The 24,379-nt window shown below is 39.2% G+C and overlaps 1 protein-coding gene across 1 annotated transcript in view; it reads right to left on the bottom strand.

Moving 5' to 3' along the window:
• Positions 1-24,379, bottom strand: part of LOC122563188 (LHFPL tetraspan subfamily member 5 protein-like) — a 177,263-nt gene that overhangs the window by 18,448 nt on the left and 134,436 nt on the right. The window contains exon 2 of the mRNA XM_043716711.1: positions 15,905-16,141. Within this exon, the coding sequence (XP_043572646.1) occupies positions 15,905-16,141 (237 nt within the window). The remainder of the gene's footprint in view (positions 1-15,904; positions 16,142-24,379) is intronic.

The following is a 24,379-nucleotide window of genomic DNA, read 5'->3' as shown; positions in this document are numbered from 1 at the left end:
AATGCACCTAACACTATGCAATTTAGCATGGCCAATTCACCTGGCTTGCACATCTTTGGACTGTGGGAGGAATCTGGAGCACCCGGAGGAAACCTACGCAGGCACTGGGAGAATGTGCAAACTCCACACAGACCGTCGTCCGAGGCTGGCATCAAACCTAGGACCCTGGTGGTGTGAGGCAGCAGTGCTAACCACTGAGCCATCATGCCGCCCTGCGGTAGATTTGAATTGCTTTATTCCCAAGTTATCCATAACCTCCTTGACGTTTGATCCTCGATCAGACTGAATCTCTATTGACAGTCCATATCTAGTTAAAAAAAATTAAGTAATTCTTTTACAACCTTTTTAGATGTGATGTTGCGTAATGGGATTGCCTCTGGAAATCTAGTCGACACGTCCATTATTGTTAATAAATGCTTATTCCCACTTTTTGTTTGAGGTAGGCACCTACGCAATCAATCAAGGCTCTTGTGAAAGGTTCCTCAAATGCTGGAATAGGTATGAAAGGTGCAGGTTTTATTACTGCTTGTGGTCTTCTGATTCGCTGACATGTATGACAAGTCGGGCAAAATTCAACTACATCTCTTTGTAGTCCAGGCCAGTAAAAATATCTTTGTATTTTAGCTTGTGTTTTCCTCACCCTAAATGACCTCCAAATGGTAGCTCATTCACCACTCTCAGCACCTTCTTTCTATACCCTTCTAGCAAAGCAATTTGAATAATCTCTGCCCATTTCACATCTGCTTGAATGTGTGATGGTCTCCATATCCTCATTAAGATATCATTTATTAACTAATAACACACAGGAATGCATTCACTTTCTTTCTCTTTTGATGTAACTATTTTAATTCCTCATCTTTCACTGTAATTCAATCAGCTTAGCAGAGCTAAAGATACTTGCATGTTTATCTATTTGCTCCTTCTTTGTTCCACTTATCTGATCAAAGCAAATTTTGGATCACACTATGTCAGCTTCCTTATCTGTGCCTTTTGATCTCTACTGCTTCAGCTTGTGCCTCTGTGATCTTGTGATCACACAATGGATAAACATTCTCCATGTCTTCAGTTGTTTGCGTCTCCACTGGCTTTTCAACTAGAGTGAGCAGCACGGCTACCGGTGAATCAGCTATATCATTTGCAAGGACAAATTGTATTTCTGAAGCTGAGAGTTTGTCCAGTACTCTTACCACAAATTCTCCACTTTTCTCTGGACTCTCTAGCCTCACTTTACATAGTTGAGCACTTTTTGTCTCACCGCGAATTCTTGTTACTAGTAACTTCTCTGGCAATAGACCCTCAGGAGTACATACCTCCTTCTCCTTCAGCATTACAGACTGAGAGGATCCTGTGTCCATTAATGTTGTAACCTCCTTATTGACTACTCGTGGCCTATGTGAATAAGCTTTAGCCTTGTATGTTTAATCCTCATTAATCAACATCTGATCATCTTGTACACTCTGAGTCAATTGTCTAACTTCCCTTATACTTTTTGTTACAGTCCAACAAAACTTCCAGGCTTGTCTGGTTTTCCTACATTTGGCTTTCTCCTAGCCTACCAACACTGTGATTTTGTGTTGCCCATTTTAATACAATGAAAAGAGCTTTTTCACCTCCCTTTCCCCTTCAAGGGTTTCTTTTTTTACCCTGTGGTAAATTAACCTTACGATCTTCACTGAGATCTACCTTTCCCTTTCCACGTGAAGATTTATCTTTACCCCAATTTCTAACCCTCATGGACTGAAATTGATTCTGGAAGCCCAACCGAGTTTTACGGACCAGCTCATAATCATCAGCCACTTCAGCTGCCAATCTTGCTGTGTTAACTCTCTGCTCTTCCACACAAGTTTGCCCTACTTCAGGCAGTGAATTTTTGAATTTTTCCAAAATAATTACCTCTCTAAGGGCGTCATAGGTTTGTTCGATTATTAAAGCTCTTATCCATCTATCGAAATTACTCTGTATAGGTTACTCAAAATAGGTTTGACCAGGATCCCTCCTTAGATTCCTGAAACATTGTCTCTTGGTTTCTGGTACAAGATCATATGCACTTAAAATGGCACTTCATCCTCATACTCCCTGGATACGTCCTCTGATAGGGATGTGAATACCTCACTACCCCACCTACAAATTTTCTTTGGATCAACAAAACGTACATTGCCACTGGCCATTGCATTTGTTTAGCCACCTTTTCAAATGGGATGAAGAAGGCTTCCACATCCTCTTCATCAAATTTAGGCAATGCTTGAACATATTTGAATAGTTTCTCACTGGGCTTCTGACAACCTCATCCTCACTAAGTCTACTCTCAGCCTTTATTACCAGCCTTTTAAGCTGACTTTCTTTTTTGAGTGCCAGTTTTTGAAGTTCAAAAGTTCTCTCTTTTTCTCTCTCTTCTACTTCAAATCCTATTTAATTTCTGCTGCCCTTTCCTTATCTCTCATCTCTAACTCAAGCTGCTTCATTTACAATTGAATTCTTGCCACCTCTATAGATTCTGATGTTTCTCCAGCAAGTTTAAATGCTGAGTTACTGCTGTAACTATCTCTCCTTTCCCCACAGAAGACGGCAGTTCCAATTCCAGCTTCTCTGCTAATTCTTGCAACTTGGTCTTATTCATTTTTTGCAAAACTTCCAAAGTCACTGCATCCACTTCCAGAAAACTGTTGGCAACTGAAAGAACCATTACTATCTCAAGCTTTGTCTGCCCAACCATTCCAACACCTGAAATAAAGACATCAGCACCTACCACTTGCTGTTTAAAATCCCACCCACAAAGAGCCCCAATTTGTTATGGACTAAGCCAGACTACTCAAAATCTTCTTAAGCAGGCAGCTCAGACCATAACTTTGCAATTTGTTTCAGTAAGTATACAGTGAAAATTACCCAGATTATGTTAGCTAGCTTGACTACTAGATTTTAAAACTGACAAAAATTATTCACAAAATTACACAGAGAAACACAAAGCACAGAATAAAGAACCCTACAGAACCCCACCTATCCAACTAGACTTAATTATGCTGTTCTGAATGTACACAAAAGTCCTAATAAGCAAACTCCTTTTAAAAACCAGTATAAATAGAACACATGCTTACAGGTTGAAGTTTAAAGGCAGAAAGAGAGAGAGAGAGAGTTTTCACACAGCTCCCTGTTGAACTCCTCACCAGTTCAAAACTGTACTAAAACTGCTCAGCTCAGCTAGAGAGCTGACCATTCCCCTTTCTTTATACAGGTCACTTCTAAAACATGACCACTTTGGCCTGAAGTCTCATCTGTTTACATATAAACAAAAGGCCTCTCAAAATCATTTTCATCTCTGTACCAAACCAGACTGATCAGAGCCCCATCTAGTTTCTTACCCCTTTGAAAAAAAAATCAAGGAAGAATATCCTTAAGCCAAGGAACAGCTTTCAAGGGGAAAAAAAAGGACTAGCTCTGTGACATTATTTTCTATGCTTCCATGTAACTTCTCATAAATGTATCATTGGAGATAGAAGACACCCAGAAGTTGTTTGTTAGCCTCTCCCACTCCCTAATTTGGGCAAATCAACAAGTATTATGTTTTTCCATGACACACTCCATAACAAGTCATTTTTACAAATAAGGTTCATGTTCCTGGTGACCAGAGTCCTACAAACAGTTAATATTTAGGTGAATGCAATGTTGCCAAAGGGTTAAGCAGAAAATCATTGTCATTGTTTTTTATTGCAAGATTCCCTTAATGTAATCACTTTGTTCTTCTCTCCACTGAACGTATGCAATCTTTCAGTCTGCCTCAAGCAATTAAGAAATACATTTTTAAAAAAATTGTGTGTTTGGACATCCTCTGACGAGGTGTCTCTTATCTTTGGAGTAACTGAGGTTTTTGTGCAATATTGGTCATGGTAGCATTTCAAGTTCTTCTGAAGATAGTCCATTGAAAAGGGCATTACCATAATTCTGTATTGTATATACATTCAACTTACTAAAATGTCACAAGCTATTGTGCTCCAATGGTGGAGTGAAGACAACTGGAGATGCACAAGAGGCCAGAATTGGAAGAGTAAACCTAGCAGTGGTTTGCTATCAGTTATTACAAATTTACATACATAAATATATTGTGAACTTCATGATTCCAAACATGGCTGCCAAACCTTCCTTCTCTATCTGGGTCTATTTATGCTCTGTATTAGCCAAAGTCCTGGATGCATACACTATTAGGTTGCTATGCCTCTCCATTGGGCCACATATGAGCTAATACTACCCTGATACCATACAGGGGAGGTATTGCATGTCAATATCAGATCTTGCTGGGGATCAGAGTATGCCAATACCTTAGAGGATGATAGCTGTTTCTTCATTTCCCTGAAGGCTATGGTAAGCTATGGCATGGCTACATGACCATTTCCTAAGCTGACCCTTTACAAGTTGATGCAAAGGTAACAGGATGGAGGTCAGGTTAAGTATGAACTCTCCATAATAATTCACCAGCTTAAGGGAAGACCTAAGCTTCAGACCTCAGGTGTGGAAGCTAGGGCACCTTCTTATCACCCTTCCCTTACCTTCTAATCGGTGTAACCCAGTCTGGTCAACTCTAGCTCAAGTAGGTCACTGGGGCTGCCTGGAACACACAGTCTTCCCTTCTAAGGTGTACAGCCTGCCTTGGAGAAATGTCTTAGAACTATGTCCAAGTTCTCTAAGTGTTCCTTATTGGTCTTTTCTGTTATTAGCATGTCATCTAGACAAATGTGACCGGAGGATGCCGGCCCAGATTCTGAAGAAAATTTTAACTGTTTGGCCGAGCCTTGGTTTTGTTTTGGGGTTTTCCTGTGGGCTTACCTAGGGTCCCTGTTTAGGAAATGGCTTGAGTGAGGCTATGCAATTACTTTCACTCAAGTGGTGTTCCCTAAGCTCATTCAAATTGATGAGGGTGTCTGCTTCCATGAGAATACCCTGCAACTCGTATGCTCCACTTGCTGCATTTTCCAATGATAAAGCCAATTGTAGTGCCTGCATGAAGTCCAGTGGAGTTTCAGCGAGTAGGCCCTTTTGCATGGTTACATCATTAATCCCACTTACCAAACAGTTTCAGAATTTCATTAAGTGTTAAACCATAGTCACATGCCTCTGTCAAAGGTCCCAAGACAGAATCCCTTGGATCTCAACTTGCCAAGAAAAACTGATAGCAACTCAGAATTAGAGGAGACTTTGGGTTCTAATATTCCTTAACCAAATCCTTTAACCTTTGAAAGGTTTTAGTATCTGGTGCCTCAGGGAAATTTACACTCTTAAGAACTGAAAAGAAATTGCAGCTCCACAAATATGGAGCTGATTTACTCACTGCTTTTCATCCACCCAAATATCATGTGCTCAGAAAAAAAATTATTTCCTCAAACTGAGCCCAGTCTTCGATGGCAGGATCGAACAAGTTAAACTTCCCAAATAATGGCATGATGTCAGAAATACTTACCCTAACTCAAAGCCAGAATTTCAGAATGGGTGAATTTCTTCAGGGGTGTGCTTTTCTCTTGTCACCATTGAAATAACCCCACAGAGACTAATATCCTGTCACTCTTTATTCACACACAGAGAATCCTTGACACTGATCCAGCTCCCTCAGAGCCAGAGTGAGAAGGATATCTGACACTCATGTTCTTATCTGTTAGCCAGGGCTCCCTGATTGGACCAGATTAACAGCTCCAATCAGGGAACTCATATTCTACAAGGTTCACCTAGCTGACTTCAATCATGACAGATACCATTTGGTGATATACACACCTTTCTAGAACAACATAACTACCTAATTTACACAACTGCACTTTCATCATTTGTCAAATCATCAAGTGTGAAATTGAAGTGACAATATTTGCATCCAAAATCGAACTTTCACATCAGATTAAAAACAAACTATTGTGTTTGGGATTTACAATCCACTTAAATAGGACTTGTTAATTCAGCTTTTAATTCTGGCTCTTGAGTATTGACCTTTGACTGATTGTTTTGAGTCCTGGGAGTGATGTGAAGAAAGACAGTTTACAGCTGAAAAATAAAGACAAACAGATTGGAGAGTTAAAATAGTGCAATTGAACTGAGACAGTGTGACTTTTCATAAATCTCTGTCACAGGTTTTGTGTAATTTATTCCAGTGGGAGACCTTTACAGCTCACGTAGAAGCATTTTGTTTCCCTCTAAATGGTCAATGCCATCAAATCTCCCATTATCAAATTGACTGCGGTACTTTCTACTTTACAATAGTGATTACACTTCACATTCTTAGTGGGCTTTCAAGCACCTTGGAATGTCCTGGGTCATGAAATACACTATATAAGGGAATCTTTTTCAAATTGTAGGAATCTTTCCTGAAAACTGGATGAAAATATTGTAGGGTCTTGGTCTTCATTTCAAGTTAGTTCCCTTTACCTTCAGAAAAGAGCAAGAAAGTGAAAGGATTATGTATATATATATGTTATATGGAGTACAATATGGTTAGCCTTTGATTTATTTTAAAACATAGGAGCAGGAATCAGCCATTTGGCCCTTTGAGCCTACTCTACTGGTCAGTTGAACCATAGCTGCTCTGGTTGTGATCTGAACTCTACTTTGCTCTCTGCCATCCTGTTGGCTATGACTCCCTTATCAATCAAGAATCAATCTAACTTGAATAAATTTGCTGTAGAAGAGAATTTCACATCTAGATGACACAGAGAGAAAGAAAGCTTCTGCTCATTATCCATCTTAAAAGAGTTATATCTTACTCTTAAACTGTGTTGCCCAATCCTAGTCTCCCTCAAGAGGAAATATCATCCCATCTACCAGCTCATCCAGTCCTCGCTGGATCTTCTATGTTTCAATACGATCGTCTTCATTTTTGTATTCTCCACTAAACAGTGAGGTGATGGCTTAATGGTATTATTGCTAGACTATTAATCCAAAGACCCAGTTAATGGTCTGAGGACCCAGTTTTAAATCTCATTGCGGCAGACGGTAGAATTTGAATTCAATAAAAACCTGGAATTAAGAGTCTAATGACAACAATCCATTTTTGATTAGCAGGAAAAATAATCCCAACTTGTTCATTGATGTCGTTTAGGGAAGGAAATCTTCCATCTTTACATAGTCTGGCTTACACGTGACTCCAGATCCTCAGCAATGTAGTTAACTGTCAACTGCCCTTTGGGCAATTAGGGATGGGCAGTAAATGCTGGCTCAGCCAATGACATGCTTATCCCGTGAATGAATTTTTTAAAAATTCTATAAAGACGCAACCTATTCATCTTTGCTTCATAAGGTCAACCCTTCACCCGGGAGTGAATCAAACAAACCTTTACTGAACTATTTCTTGCCCAATTATATCTTTCTTTCAAATAAGGAGACCAAAATGACAGTACCTCAGATATAATCTCACCAAGGCCTTGTCCAGTTACTGTAAAACTTCCTTATTTTTATATTCCCTTCCCCTTGCAATAAACAGCAACATTCCAATTGCTTTCCTAATCAGTTGCTGAGTGACTAGTGTTCATTAAAGGTGCCATTCAGATAATCGTATCCAGGAACTGCTGTTGGTAAATGTGACTGAAGGGCAGGCATAACCGAATGGGAATTTAGAAATTTTATGTAGTGGAGGCTAAGCTGAAAAGATCGTTAAGATTGCACATGGGTTCATGCTTGTGCAACATGTAATGTATGTGCTTGCAACAGTATGAGGCATATCCACGTAATGATGATTTAATTGAAATTTATGTTTCTATTTTAAATTTTATTTGAATTATTCTTTACTTATTAATGTTCAAATTGTGTGGATTTTAGTTGGTTTTGTTTCAGTTAAAGCTTTAAGAAGTAAGATCTTGCCCAGCACTTTTCTGCAGATTTCTTTCTTTAGAAGTTATTGGTCTCAGGAATCATAACAAAATTTGAAGAATAGTCCAATACAACTGATAATAATAGTAATTATAAAAATATACTACCGAATAATCCTCTACAACTAATGCACTGTTTGAATGGCACACCATAACATATTTCTGAAACCAGAATCTGATTCAGTCATTTCACTGGATCCTCATGTTTTCAATGCAAAAAAGGCGGGAAATTGATTTGCACTTGAAAGATTTCCATCTTTTGAAGTGAATAGGTGTAAAATAGTAGGTAAGAATGTTTAAAGTGGAAAATCCAACCAACATTTGGTCACCTATTTAGCCCAGGAAATTGTTTTAATGCTTTGTTTTAAATCTCTAAGTAGTTATCAATTCACTATTAACACTTCAATTATGCACTCATCTTGTTCCTTTCATCTTTTAAAAGCAATTACTTTCTTCACACGTTCAGGTCTTTCCATGTCACATGATCAAAGAAAGTAAGTTGTTCACCTGGATAGAATTTTCAAATTTTCAATTTTTGTGTGGGGTGTTCCAAGATACACATTAGATGATCCCAATGTGACAACCAAGAAGACTAGTTTTTACCATATAACTGCAGTACAACAGGATTTAGATTTGGGTAATTTGTAATTTTTTTTAAAAGTTCTGAGGATTTTTTCCTGAGACAATTCACTCAGTGTGTTTTCATAGCTCCACAACACTTGTCTCCAATACCTGCAGCTTATTCTCCCTTAGCCAATTCCTTACTCCCCTTCCAGTTTTGGATATCTTAATTTTTGTTTATGGATCTGAAAGAGTTAGTACTGAATGGTGTCATAAACTCCACAATGTGATGATGTGAGGCCTTCTGGGCAAAGATCTTGAAAGAATGAGATATAACATTGGGTCCTTCTCAATGGGTCTATAACAATTTCTATTATATCAATGAAACCTGTAATTTGTTTGAGTATATCATGATAAAATATCAATGAGAAGAGGTTCTTCCAGTTAGAGCAAAGTATTTTTCTTTTACCAAGTTAGACTAAGTAGGGCTTGTAGATCCATGCAATTAAAGAGAATGGTGGCAGCAACTCTTACAGTATTGTGAGTTGGTATGTTCATATATCATTAATGATGTTTTATTAAAGTTTTACTGGTAGTATATTACGTGCAAAATTGTAGTCAGCATAAGGATTTTCCATTGGATTTGTAGTTCTTCAATAAATGAGATGAAAGAAAACAATTTTTAAAACTTTTCATTCAAAACCAGGTTTTCATTTTGCAGAAACAGCCCTGCAGCCAACATTTTGAAATTAATGACTCTTGCATGATCAGCATTTTCCTGCTTGCAGTATGCCAACAGGCACTAACCTTGAATGGACATGATTTCCATATAAGGGTAAACAAATGGCTTCCTTCAATGCTGAGCATTCACAACAAGTGCAGATGGCAAGCAGACATGGTAATGAATAGACTTCTAATTTTCCTAGCCAGCTATGAGATGCATTTGTTAGTGTTTTCTTCCATAAATTTAATAGGAATAGGAGCTAAAGGATCAAACTTGTGTTTTTATAATACTGTGCATCAGTGCTCCAATAGAACCAACTAGGCCTTAGAATAACATTTGATATAGCTATAATTAATATATGAAAAAATATTTGTCAGTATGACTAATTATTGGTTACCATTTGACTAGCTTTATCTTCCATATTTCTTTATTTTTGAATTCAAATTTCACCACCTGCTGCATATTCCAGAACAGTAACCTGGTGTAATGGATTAAGAACTTAGTGACACCACTACCTCCCTGCATCATAAATGGAGTCCTGCTGAGTCATGTATCTATAAATAGTTAAATGCAATGACTTTACGTTAATATGGTTTCCAGTCCACATCTGTGAAAAACATCCAGATCCATTTTAATATTTATTCAACAACTAAAAATTGCAAAAATTAGATATTATAATGGTACTTGAAATAAAATTTATCACATTCTAAGGAAGAAATGCTGCCTTGCTCTCATATAAATCAGATGGATACCTACTGTCATATTTATTGTTCTACAAATGCGATACAGAAAGCAAAGGTGCATTTATTTCTTGCGGTGTTCTTTTACAAAGTGTAAAGTGTAATTCTAGAAATTCTTACATTAGTTTAGAAACACTGAAACTCTAGTATATATGGCCTAATTTTAAGATTGGTTGTTTATATCCTTTAATATAAGAAAAATAAACACAGCAAATTTGACAAAAATGCCTCATAGAAACATCGTAAATGGGAACAGGAGTAGGCCAACAGCCCCTTGAGCCTGTTCCGCCATTGAGTATGATCATGGCTAATCATCCAACTCTGTACCTTGTTCCTGTTTTCTCTCCATACCTTTTGAACGCTTTAGCCATAAGAACTATATCAAACTTCTACACTGTCTCAACTTGTGCACAGTTGTGCATTTAGATGCTTGAACTTGTTTTTTTTTTGAACATGTCATGAAAATGCAACTTTTCTTTATAGAAAGGCACTTTTTGAAAGTCATAATTCTTAAAACTAATTTCTTGGACTCATTTAGTGGAATCACCTGACAAAGAGTTTGCGGCTGTCAGGAATCAAGTTATTTGGAGATTATATATTTGGATTTCAGTTGGGTCACAAGCTACTGAGAGAAAGAAGCTAGCCAGCTCAGTCTCTACCTTTCTGAGCAAGCTTTTTTTTTAGTTCAATATGAGAACTGAAATCCTGATCTGGATATCCAATAAAACATCTGAAAGAGTTCTTGTCAATTCCTGACTGAACTGCATCTGCAAAGGTCCCAGACAGAACTGCCTGACTCCCATGTGGGGCATCTGAAAGCCATCCTAAACGTTTCATACTCTTATCATTTTCTCTTTGAGATCTATTAAACTCACTGACTCTCACAGTTACCTGGACTATATCCTCATACCCTGCTCCCTGTAAAGACTCCATTCCATTCTCCCAGCTACTCTGTCTCCATCACTATCTGTTCTGATGATGCTAACTTCTGCAACTGGGGCCTCAGAAATGTCGACCTTATCCCTTAACCAAGGATATCCCAACACCGTGGCTGACAGCCATGTTCAATCCATTTCTGCTCTTTCTTCCCACAACATTGTGGGGTACCCCCAGTCTTCACTTTCCACCCCACCAGCATCCACATCCAAAGGATCGTAAGTTGCTATTTCTACCATCTCCAGCAGAATACCACCATCAGACACATATTTCCTTCCCTTTCCTTGTTAGCATTCTTCAGGGACCATTCCCTCCTGGACACCCTTATATACACATCCTTCACTCCCAAAGTCTCCTCACACTCCCACAGCACCTTCCCAGACAATCACAGCTGTAGCACATGCCCATTTAGTTCCTCCCTCCTCATTATCCAAGGTTTCAGACATACCTTCCAGGTGAAGTAGTGATTTACCTATATTCATTCAACCCATTCTACTGTATTCACTGTTCTTAGTAGGGTCTCCTCTACATTAGGGAAATGAATCACAGAATGGCCGACTACTTTGCGGAACAACTATGTGCTGTCTGCAAATATTATCCATAGCTTCTAGTTGCCTGCTATTTCAACACACCACCGTATTCCTTGGCCAACATTGCTGCCTCAGGCAAGCTGTCCTGGGTGTAGCTCAATACAAGCTGGAAGAACAGCATCTCATTTTCCACTTGGGGAGCCTGCCCCTTTCAGACCTCAATATCGAGTTCAATAATGTTAGGTCCTGAACATCTTCTTCATGCTCTTACCTACTCCCACATTCCAGGTCCTACCATCACAGGGGCTGCTATTTAGCACAGCCAACCCACTTTCACCTACTTTTGAACCCCATTAGCAGTTTTTCTTTCTCCCTGATTCATCATTATGCAATCCTTTTATCTGTCTCTCTTTCCCTCTGGACTCCATCTCCCCATATCACTGACTCCTTTACATCTCACCCCACCTTCAGCATTTATAACCTTTTCCTAGCCACTACTAGTTCTCAAGACCCGAAACATTAACTCTGCTTTCTCTCCACAGATGCTGCCAGTTCAGCTGAATTTCTCCAGCAATTTCTGGATTTCTTTCAGATGTCCAGCATCTGGAGTTCTTTGTTTTATCTTAATTACTGGTCATTTTGTCATATGTGCACGTGTGTTGTGTGTGTACGTGTCATGTATGCGGGTCATGTGTATGTATTTATGTTCATAGTTTTAACTGTGTTAACCAGCTTTGCATCTTTGCTGAGTAACTCTTGTTTTATAATAAATTAATAGATCTGTATTAAAGAAACTTGGTTAATGAATCATTTCATTCTGAACTTAGAAAGTGCATAATTATCCATATTGGGAACTGAGTTGTTAAGATACATGTCGTCAGTAATGGGACTAGAGACAGTCAGTGCATTTCTCCAATATTGCTTGTATCATCACATGAAATAGGTTCTGTGTAAAAAACTGTCAGCAGCTAAACAAAATGATGAAATTTATATGTGTATATTGTTAAAACGTGCATCTTCTGAATAATAAGAATCTACCTTCTGTGGCAACTCACTGAGAGCTCAGTACAATGTCTAATTACTTGTTATCTCTAATCATTGAATATTCTAAGCATACATTTCAATTTGTTCTTCCATTTTCATCTTATTTGCATTCCTGACCATTCCCACATTACAGCTATCCCCTTTTGAATATTCAGTTCATGTTAGTTTCATCTTGAGGCTTTCATCCATGAACAATAAAGGATCACTATAAAGCTTCAAAAATTAACTTTTAAGTACACGTTGCTACTTCCTACTATTATTAGTATTTTAATTCTTCCTTCTCCTTATTCATTTTCCCTGTGCCACATAGCATTCCGTTAACTTCCTCCATTAAGTTCCAGATGACTGTGCTCTATGCAAGCTGCCAGGAGGCAAAATGAGATTTTCATACCTTGTCGATAGGGAATGGATGGTTGTTGTTTGGCTCTGCTTGGCTGAGACTATACAGAAGCAAAATAACATTTTACCAATATATAGTGGATCACCACACCCTTGACTAAATAAATGATAAGCCATTATAAATCTGTTGGAGTATTTTTTAAGTCATATAGTCTTTACCAGTCTCCTCTTTCATCTGTGTGAGATAATCCAGCTGTTGTTTGTCAATAGAATGAATAATGGACAGATATTTCAATTAGTAAGTTCTCACCCTGAAAATTTTATAATTTGACAGTCCATTTCTGACCTATCAAATGTAACCACAACAATAAAAGCAAGATTGCAATCTCAGTCCTTTGAGAGTTACTTGTTAACCTCTAGTCTGTCTATCACAGTTGCCCTTTGTAGCAAAATCAACTGGAAAGGTCAAATTAATGTGGAGTTTGGAAAGTTCTTTAGAGCTTAGCAGACAACTATTGGCATTGATAGAATAAATAAAATTTTCAAAATTTTCAAAATATTCTTACCTCCATTGTAATATATTTATTCATACTTTGAAACAATATTTAAAATGGAGGCAGTTTCATAAGCTTACATAACTTACTTTTTCTCAGTTTGAGGTCTTTCTGATTTTTATGTTGCTGAATGTGCAAGGTTACCATTGGTCTTGATTTTAACTCCACTTTCCTAGCTTTCAGTCAGTGTCTGGGGAATGTAGTGTATGATTTACCGACTTATTACCTGTTTGACCTGGCCAACTGCAATATTAAATTGCAGGAGATTTATTATTTCCTCCTCCCTTTCTTGCTCTTTCCTGAGCCAATCATACTGGTCAATTGACACAAACTTCTGATTGATTCCTGATTATTAATACCAGCAACCTGCTTGCTGTCATTCCTGGACCGGCATTTGCTTACCTTATTGTTTCCTGTCCTGTAGTTAAAATTGAGCCCAACATATGTTAGCCGATGGTTGTGAGTCTTGAAGGGAAAGTGAGCATCATACTCATGCTTTGATGTAGCAGTTTGTGTCTCAACAACAATACAAAACAAAGAACAAAGAACAATACAACAATAGAACAGACCCTTTGGCCCTCCAAGACTGGGCCGACATGTTTTGCCCAACCATTCTAAAACTGTCTTCACTTACAGGATCCATATCCATTTATTTCCTTCCTATTCATGTACTCATCCAGGTGCTTCTTGAAAGCTGCTATTGTGTCTGCTTCCACCATGTCCTCTGGCATTGCACTCACCAGGCACTCACTGCCCTTTGTGTGAGAAACCTGCTTTGCACATCTCTTTTAAACCCCCCTACCTGACCACGTGCACCTTGAACCTGTTTCCTAGTAATTGACCCCTCACCCTGGGAAAAAGCCCCATACTTTCCACTCTATCCATGCTATTCACCATATTATAAACTTCTATCAGGTTGCCCCTCAACCTCCTGCATTCCAGTGAAAACAAACCCAGTCTATCCAACATTTCTTCATGGCTAAAATCCCCTATACCAGGCAACATCCTGATAAACCTTTTCTGTACTCTCTCCAAAGCATTTACGTTATTCTGGTAGTGTGGTGACTAGAACTGTATGCAATATCATGACTGTACACAATAAAACTTTTCTAGCTGCTGAAAACATTTTGAATGATAGTGTATACCAACAACATTAACAGGAGAGATGGTCAACAGATTATTCGATTTGGCTGCAATTGCATTGTTATCTCGCATGACATAACCTTCTAGGATGCTAATTTTGTAGGGATAAGCAGTTACATATCTTTCAGATTTGATCTTAACCTGTAGCAATATCATTAATTTTGGACATCAGATTGAGAAAACAATTTGAAGAAACATTCAAGTGCAAATGGAAGTGCACATTGACTTCCTCTTGGTCAGACATTGTCACAATTTTTGGTTAACCGAAGTAGAACTCTATTATAAAGTAGTTCAGTATTAAGGCATGTGTAAGATAAGGATTTTAATAACCAGTAGCTTTTACTTTACAATTCTTTTACCTCATTACCTGTAAAGATTAATAGCAGCTACAAGAAGCATTGTCAGAGCTTTCATTTGGTTCTGCTGTCTTTGGCCCACATGATGACAGTACTGACACATTAAAAGACAACCATTTATTCTCAAACTTTTAAAGCATTTTTTGAAAAAAAAAGAACTTGCAATCATAGTATAATTTGAAAGCAGTATGACTGACTGAATTCCCATCCTTCAATCAAATGTACTGTTCTCGGTTAAAGCTCCCTTCACTTTTCCCCAGTGCATAGCTCTAATAAGCAGTACAATGACAGTGGATATTATATGTCAGAGTTCCAAATTTAATCTAGATGCCATTAGACATGGAATCATTTTCTGAATGTCAAAGGAGTGGAATGACAGCCAAGTTTTGATTTAGTGTCCAAGCAAATCAAGTTGACTGAGTTATAAAAGTATATTTAATATGGATTGAAACTTATATACGTTGGCTTTCCTGCCTAATCTAATCATATATTTAGTAGTTCCCTCACAGGCCACATTACTGAATACAGGCTGTGAGACATGTATTGGGGTATTTCACTGACTTCCCTAACAATTACATTCAGCCCAATGACAGGCCTGGTCCTTATCATTTATTTTTCAGCCAGGGCCCTTTTTTCCTTCATGAATCTTCTTGGTTTGTAAAATGGATCAAATTGAACAATTCCAGATGCACAGACTAAAAGGGCCGACAAGTATCCAACCATTTCTTGGACATCAGTGGGAGCTGTTTCAAGGAACAAGGAATGTGAAAAGTGTGTTGGTCATTCTAAGATACAGATATTTAGATATCTAGTGATTTGTGACAAAATCTTCGGTAAGTCATTGGAAATTATTGTTTAGCAGAGGAGGGGAAATATAAATATTGCATTTGCACTAGGGAACCTGACCTCAACTGATGTCAGAACTGAACTACAGAAATGCAAATACAAATTAAAGTCTATCAGACTTGAGAATCTTATTTAAAATAATCCAGAATATTTCTGTTGCTAATGACTTGTCTCATGACAGAATCCTCAAACAATTATTGGCAACTTAATTTGTTTGAAGAGACAATCTTTTGTGAGAACGTTGGATTTTGCTGAGTTTCAATTGGATTTGTGAGTACAAAATGCACAGAATCACTTACCTTTGTTTTCTACCTTGAAGTCCTCAGGAAGAAGGCTGTCCTGCCTGTTGCCAAGCACAAAGGCCAAGAAGGACAAAATGAGAGCATCCAGGATCCCAATTATTGCCAAGATGTAAGCCCAGCGAACAGAACATGCTCCCAAAGTGTACTTGTCAGTTTTGTCCCCACACATTTGTTTGACAGCATCTGAATCCCAGCCATCGGGGTAAATCATGCATCCCATTATCAGGCCAGTAGCTAAAGGGAAAATAACCTTCGTTACACATTTTTTTTTGCAATATGCAATAGGAAAATATGCTAATTTACACAGTGATAGCATAATATTTAACATAGTTGACATTTTACAGAAATCCAAGTCATTTGTAACACCGACGTCAATATATTTCAGTATGTTTGATTTTTCTGAAAGACATCTTGTGAAGCCATTTACTGTTAGCATTGAAACAATTAACCCTTTAATAACATGATTGGAACATTCTTGCAATTTTCACTTTCTTGAATCTATGAAAGTGATATGGAAATCATAAAGGACAGAAACATTAAAAGAGTGAGGGACAGAAAATGTAATATTTCCAAAAACAGAATTCAATATTTCTATTAAATTTTAAGCAGTATACTAGTTTATTTTATATGCTAGCTTAGTAATATTACTCATTATATCCAGAAACAAAGTTCTGAAAGATTATAGAAATCTCCCCAAAATCCCATTGCTGATACTGCTGCTTATACCAGATTTCATGTCTGCCAAAGAACCTACATATACGTTCAGTGAGATAATCATTAAAACTAATAACATGTTCACAAAGCTGCTAGCAGAGCAATAGTATTCACTTTTAGGGAGATAAAATTGAAAGGGAGCAAAATTACACTAAATTTCTATGGAGCCTTAGTTAAGCCACATTTGGAGGACTGTGAATATTTCTGATGTCAATATTAAATAAAATGGAAGTGCCAGAGAAAATGTAAAAACATTTATAAGGAAAATACCAAAACTGGGAAGTTATAACAATCTGGTAAGGATGTATAAGTTTGGGTGATTTTCTTTAGAAAAGACCTGATAGGTGTCTTTAAAATTCTGAAGACATTTGAGTAGTGTAGATAATATTTGCACTTTTGAGGAAGTTCAAACTGGAGGTCATGCACACTAGAAGCCATATTTTCTGGTCATTAAGAAATCCAGTCAGGAGAAACCGCATTATTCAGTGGTTGAGATGTAAAATGCAATGCAAAATTGGGTTTATGACAGCACCATGACATTTTGTAAACCCAGCCCTGCCTGCCAAGTACAACGGTGAACTCAGTGGAAAGCAGCATCCCAGGCCACATTCAGGGAGCTGATTGTCCTTAAAATTATATGGTACATTTTGGGAAAAAAAGAATGTTGCAGAGCAAGAATTTGTAATTTAGTCCTCGTAGAATCCCTACAGTTTGGAAGCAGGCCATTCAGCCCTCTGAAGAGCATCACATCCTGACCCACCCAGTCCCTGTATTTCCCATTGCTAATCCACCTAACCTACACATTCTTGGACATTATGGGCAATTTAGCATGGCCAATCCACCTAACCGGCACATCTTTGGATTTTGGGAATTAACTGGAGCACCTGGAGGGAATACACACAGCTCCAGGAAAAAAAATTACAAATTCCTCACAGACAGGGTGGAATTGAACCTGGGTCCACGGCAATGTTAGGTAGCAGAGCTAATCACTGAGCCACTGCACCATTCACCTGTTTGCAGAAGGTAATGATTCTAAGAAGGGTAATATTCATGCTACATTGGTTTCCTAACCCTTTCAACTGATGTCTGGGTGGAGATTGGAGTTCTGCTTTAGGAGTGAGCAGATACGTCTGGATTAGCTCCCTAAGATCCAAATAATTATGGCTAAGTTGTATTTATTGCTATACAATTCTCTGGCTATGATAAACACTATATCAGTGCTTTGGTGCAGTAACTGTCAAGAATAAGCATTAACCTATATATCTCAATTTTTGACCTGAGCGAAACTTGTCACATTGAAGTCTTGCTGCATTATAGTATAATATAATATGAGGGGGTAAAACAACCACCCAGTGTTAGACAGTACTTGGCATCATAAACCCCCAAAATCCCAAATTCAATTTAAAACGTTTGCTGAGTTGGCTGATAACAAGTTAGGAGATCAGTTTAAATCATAGATTGGACTTCACCAACCCAAGTCCATTGTGGGCGGCACGGTGGCACAGTGGTTAGCACTGCTGCCTCACAGCGCCAGAGACCCGGGTTCAATTCCCGACTCAGGTGACTGACTGTGTGGAGTTTGCACATTCTCCCCGTGTCTGCGTGGGTTTCCTCCGGGTGCTCCGGTTTCCTCCCACAGTCCAAAGATGTGCGGGTCAAGTGAATTGGCCATGCTAAATTGCCCGTAGTGTTAGGTTAAATGGGTAATTGTAGGGGTATGGGTGGGTTGCGCTTCGGCGGGTCGGAGTGGACTTGTTGGGCCGAAGGGCCTGTTTCCACACTGTAAGTAATCTAATCTAATCTAAGTCATGCATGTGGAAGCTGGAAATAATCTATACAGGTCTACCGACCACCTCCTACTGTTTGAAACTTTCTCCAGAAAGGCATGTTGTCAGCTTGATCAGGCTCCAGAGGCTGTGACGGGATGGCGAAAGGAGGCGTGCATTTGTTTTTTTTGATATCTTCCTGATATTTCAAGGTTCTTCTGAAGATTGGCTACCCAGCGAAACTGCTGAGCATGATAGAACCCTTCCACAGTAACATGCAGGGGACAATGCAGTTCAACAGCAGCTCTTCCTAGCCCTTTGACATCTGCAGCGGCGTCAAACAAGGCTGCATCCTCGCTCCCACATGCTTTGGGATTTTGTTTTGTTGTGCTCCTGAAACATGCCTGTGGCATTGCAACAGAGGGGATTTACCTGCGCACTAGAACAGATGGTAGGGTCTTCAACGTGGTCCGCCTCAGAGCCAAGACAAAAGTACATGTGGCACTCATCAGGGACATGCTGTTTGCCGATGACGCTGCAGCTGCAACATACACTCAGCAGGAACTCCAGTCACTGACAGATCGCCTCTCCCATGCCTGCAAGGATTTCGGACTGACTATCAGTCTGAAGAAGACGAGCGTCCTGGGACATGACACAGAGACACTGCCATCATCACCATCGATGACTACGAACTCAATATTGTCCATCAGTTTATATACCTTGGTTCTACCATCACTGACAACCTCTCCCTGGACACAGAGATCGACAAGAGGATCGAGAAAGCAGCCTCAACTCTTGCTCACCTCACAACTCGAGTATGGACAAATCCCAAGCTGACAGTGAAGATAAAAATGTCAGTCTGCGAATAAGCACACTGCTGTATGGCAGTGAAACATGGACTACATATGCTATACAGGAGAGAAGACTGAACACCTTCCACTTAAGGAGTATCTGCCGTATCCTGGCATATCCTGGCAAGACAGAGCGTCCAACACAGTAGTCCTATCTCATGCTGGCCTTCCCAATACATACACTGTGCTCAGGCAGCAGAGACTGCGCTGGCTGGGCCACGTCCACCACATGGAGGATGGCCGCATTCCAAAGGATATCCGCTATGGAGAGTTCGTTTAGGAACAGACCATTGGGTGTCCCCAGCTGCTCTGCAAGGATGTCTGCATGAGGAACATAAAGATGCTTGATATCATTATGGAGCCCTGGGACACCTCAAAACAGGGCATAGGAAGCGGGCATGCAGGAAGAAGTGCAGCAGTTCTAGTACATCAACGACCACATACAGATGTGGCCTCTGTGACCAGTACTGTCACTCCAGTATCAATCTCTTCATTTGCAAGCAACAGGGAAGCAGAAAGCTGGAACAACGAGGGTGCAACCAACGGTCAGCCATGACCGAAAGGGGCCTCACTGTTACTATCAAGCAATAATCCTCCTTGCTCTCCGAGAAAAGTGCCACTTTCATAGCTCCTCGATAATGGTGTATCCTCTTCCATTAGCTAATAAATATACCCAAGACATAATGAAGACAAAACAGGATTGGTTGCAGTGAACTATCTCAGACAGCCCTCATCCAACATATAGATACAGCAACTACCCGAAGGTACCAGAGATGGTGATGTTGGAAAATACCATGTTCTAACAGCAGCCAAAAACAAGTAGCTTGAGTTGGGATCATAGATTATGAGCTGTTAACCCTTTATCAAACAATTTGGTTAAAACCCTAAGACTAACGTATTCAAACCTTAATCATCTACTGCCTTTGAATGGGAAGTTAAATTTACATCCCACAAGAAAACAACAAGATTGGAGAGGTTGAATCATTGCCGCAGTGTTTAACTGCCCATCCAGGGCTGTTTATGTTGGCTGGACTCGGTCAAAATTGGATCTTAATAACGTAACTGCAATCCCACATTTAAAATTCCTTATGCTTGTGCTTTGAAAGCACTGAACTGTGAAATGATCTTGCATGTTCTTCTCATCCAGCTGCACAAGTAATTGAATATTCCTGTTTTCACCTTTGTCTGATATTACCAAGCAGCCCTGTCATAGTACAACCACAGAAAATTAATTTAATAGCTCTCTTAAAATGTAATATGCATAGGAGTGTAAGCCAACATTTGAAAAGGCCAGCTAGTTTAAATAATTACTTTACCTCAACCTTCTATAGACAATTAGCCCTAAGCTATAAATTTATAAGAGTAAGTAACACTTCTTTAGGCAAATGGGGAAGGTTGTCTCCTTCCAAGTTTGCAAACAAACATTCAGACTTCCTTCCGCTGAATACAACAGTAGGGAGGTTGGTGACCTCCAACGAGAAAGTAAGGTCTGCAGATGCTGGAGATCAAAGTTGAAACTTTATTGCTGGAACAGCACAGCAGGTCAGGCAGCATCCAGGGAACAGGAGATTCGACGTTTCGGGCACAGGCCCTTCTTCAGGAATGACCTCCAACCCCAATTACTAACTTCTCTACCACTCCAATAAGCTGAAATCTTATAGGTGCCTGACCTGTGATTTAGCCTTCCATCAACCCCCCCCCTCCACCACATCTTTACATCTCACTGAGTGCTGGTCTTTCTGATTCTTGGCACCTTTCTCAGGGTTTGGAGGGATATGGGCTGGGTACTGGCAGGTGGGACTAGATTGGGTTGGGATATCTGGTCGGCATGGACGAGTTGGACTGAAGGGTCTGTTTTTGTGCTCTACATCTCTATGACTCTATGACCCAGGTTTGAATCCTGCCGCAGCAGGTGGTGGAATTGAGATTCAATAAAAATTGGAATTGAGAGTCTAATGATGACTATAAACTTGTTGTTGGGGATAGACCCATCTGGCTCACTAATGTCCCTTAGTGAAGAAATCTATCGTCCTTACCAGGACTGGTCTATAAGTGACTCCAGACCAACAACAATGCCACACAAAAAACTTCAACATAATGCATGTTTTTCAGCAATCCTCGAAATTTAAATTAAATGGATTTATTTGAAAAAAGGGGGAAATAGTGTTACCACGGGTCAGAAAGCAAGTTACAGGCGCTATATTCCCAAGAGAATGAATAGACAAGTTCACTGGGACAGCATACATGATCTGAACACTCCATCATAGGCCTCCTAACCTGGTGGCACAGTGGCTCAGTCATTAGCATTACTACCTCACAGCTTTAGGGACCTGGGTTCAATTCCGGCCCAGGTTACTGTGTGAAGTTTGCACATTCTCCCCACATCTGTGCGTGTTTCCTCTGGGAGCTCTGTTTTCTGTCCAAAGATGTGCAGGCTGGGTGGATTGGCCATGCTAAATTGCCCACTGTGTCTAGGGAAGTATCAGCTATGGGAAATGCAGGGATAGGGTGGGTGTTCTTTAGCGAGTCGGTGTGGGCTGGATGGCTGGTTTCCACACTGTAGGGATTCTATGAAAGAGCTGTAAAACATTCCACATTTTGATTATTTGTTCTTCCTCTCTCCATGGTTCCTTATTTTCGATCAATATTGAAAGTATTTAGGCAAATTGTAGCAGAGAGCATATTTGTAGATTGGGACTTAAACCATACCACAAATCAAAGTATTTATCAAGTGTTGTCCACATCATATTAATATTGGAATCAGATCAACTTATTTATTTATTACTGTAAGTCCAAGTGGTGTAACTATTTTACATCAGTCATTTGGAATAATGTTCAGCCTTTCCATACTTATCAGTGATCCAATGTTCTGCTTGTCAAACAAGCCATTCCTTTTCCCAGCCTACTTTTTTTATCTGCCATTGATGGGAAGGAAATCAATGTTCGCGAAATAAAAGGCATTCAAATATTCAGAGACATGAGGGCAAATAGCATGTAATAAGGAATGATTATCAACCCTCCACAAGAGTAAAAAAGCATTCATTAACCTTTTCAGACAACAGTTGCTTAGCTCTAAGCACCAGAGAAATCTATGTACTATAGTTTGATCCTATTTCCCAATTAATGATATGACACCTTTATGAAACAATAAGGTAGTAATGATGAGCTTTTTGAGAGAAGCTTTTCCAGACCTGATTAATTTTGAATGCTTCATGGTCGTGTGAGTTGTTTGATGAAACTGAGAGGTTCTTATTAATTGACCCTTTGAAATATATTCTTCATTTGATAAACTTCACTGAGCTTGCTGCTGGCATTGTTTCAAAAACATCAAGGTGTTCCTGTTTAACTCTTTCAGTGACAATAATTAGAATTATAAATTGTGATCCATGGAATTCAATGAAAATAACAGTCTGTAATATGTGATTTATTTGATACAAGAATAAAAAAAAGTTGATTCCCACTTATCTAATATTTCCATTTCAGTAACACATAAAATGAGTGGATCATTTATTTGAGCATTTTTATCATGCTATTCAATAGACAATGGATGCAGGAGTAGGCCATTCTGCCCTTCGAGCCTGCACCACCAATCATTATGATCATGGCTGATCATTCTCAATTAGTATCCTGTTCCTGCCTTATCTCCATAACCTTCGAGGAGAAAGTGAGGTCTGCAGATGCTGGAGATGAAGAAGGGCTTATGCCCAAAACGTCGATTCTCCTGTTCCCTGGATGCTGCCTGACCTGCTGCGCTGTTCCAGCAACGCATTTTCAGCTCTTACCTCCATAACCCTTGATCCCACTATCCTTGAGAGCTCTATCCAACTCTTTCTTAAACAAATCCAGAGACTGGGCCTCCACTGTCTTCTGGGGCAGAGCATTCCACACACCCACCACTCTCTGGGTGAAGAAGTTTCTCCCCATTGGAGTTTATTTAATTTTTGACAAATACTTAACTTCCCAAATTAATCTTTTTCAATTTAGTCTTTGGAGATTTGAGCTGAGCACAGAGCGAGAGTGGGGTAAAACAAACTACAGAACATGGGTTTGGGCCAACAGAGTACACAGACTCAATCTAATGTGACACAACAGTTCAAAGTGTCTGAACCTTGACACTGACTCAATGTTCTTCTCTAAGCAGGGCTTCGAAATCACCATCTGAAAAGGTGAGCATTAGTGTTTATGTGCCACTTATAAACCACAGTGAACAATTACTATATTTTTCATCCAAACCCACAATGACTTACCCTTTTTTATTGCAAGCTGCAAAACATTAAGAGCAACTACCTTCACTGAATTTGCTCTCTAACTAAGTTGGTGCAAGCCAATTTATTTCAACAAGGCATTTCTATAACTGAGGCCAATTTCAGTTTGGAATAATTCTCTCAAATGAAAATTCAGTGGAGGCTGATCTCACACAATGATTACAGTTGTCGCCAAGACTTGCAGCTACAGTATTGCTGGAATTGCTAGGTCTGGCTATAAGGCAAAGTTTGCATCCTAATAATCACCATTGCTGTGGTGATATGAAAGGTGATATTAAGTCTTGTATTCTATTCACTTTAGCTTTAAATAGCTGCTTAGTCGAGGAAACTTGTGCTGTGGTCGAATGTTGTCCAGAATCTTGATTAGATCTTCTGCAATTAATTTTGTTTCTATTTCTATTTTGTTGTAAAAAAAAAAGCACTAGTTTAAAAAGTAAGGCAAAAGCCTAGTGGTATTATTGCTGGACTGTTAATTCAGAAACCCAGGTAATGTCCGAGGGACGCAGGTTTGAATCCTGTCGCAGCAAGTGGTGGAATTTAGATTCAATTAAAATTGGAATTGAGAGTCTAATGATGACTATAAATTAATTGTTGGCGAGATATCCATCTGTTTCACTAATGTTCCTTAGTGAAGAAATCTGCTGACCTTACCTGGTCTGGTCTACATATGAATCCAGACCCACAGCAATGTAGCTGGCTCTTAACTGCCCTCTGGGCAATTAGGAATGGGCAATAAATTCTGGCCTTGTTAGTGACACACCCTAATCCCGTGTATGAATAATAAGAAAGTTATTTACTCATTGATGAGCTGAAAATAGCATTAAGTTGATTTTAACCTGGCACTGTTAGGAAAGAGACAAAAAAATGCCTGGTTTT

The sequence above is a fragment of the Chiloscyllium plagiosum genome, chromosome 26 (genome assembly GCF_004010195.1).
Source record: "Chiloscyllium plagiosum isolate BGI_BamShark_2017 chromosome 26, ASM401019v2, whole genome shotgun sequence".
Lineage (NCBI taxonomy): Eukaryota > Metazoa > Chordata > Chondrichthyes > Orectolobiformes > Hemiscylliidae > Chiloscyllium > Chiloscyllium plagiosum.
Note: the sequence above shows the minus strand (reverse complement) of the source record. Positions and strands in the feature narration are given on the sequence as shown.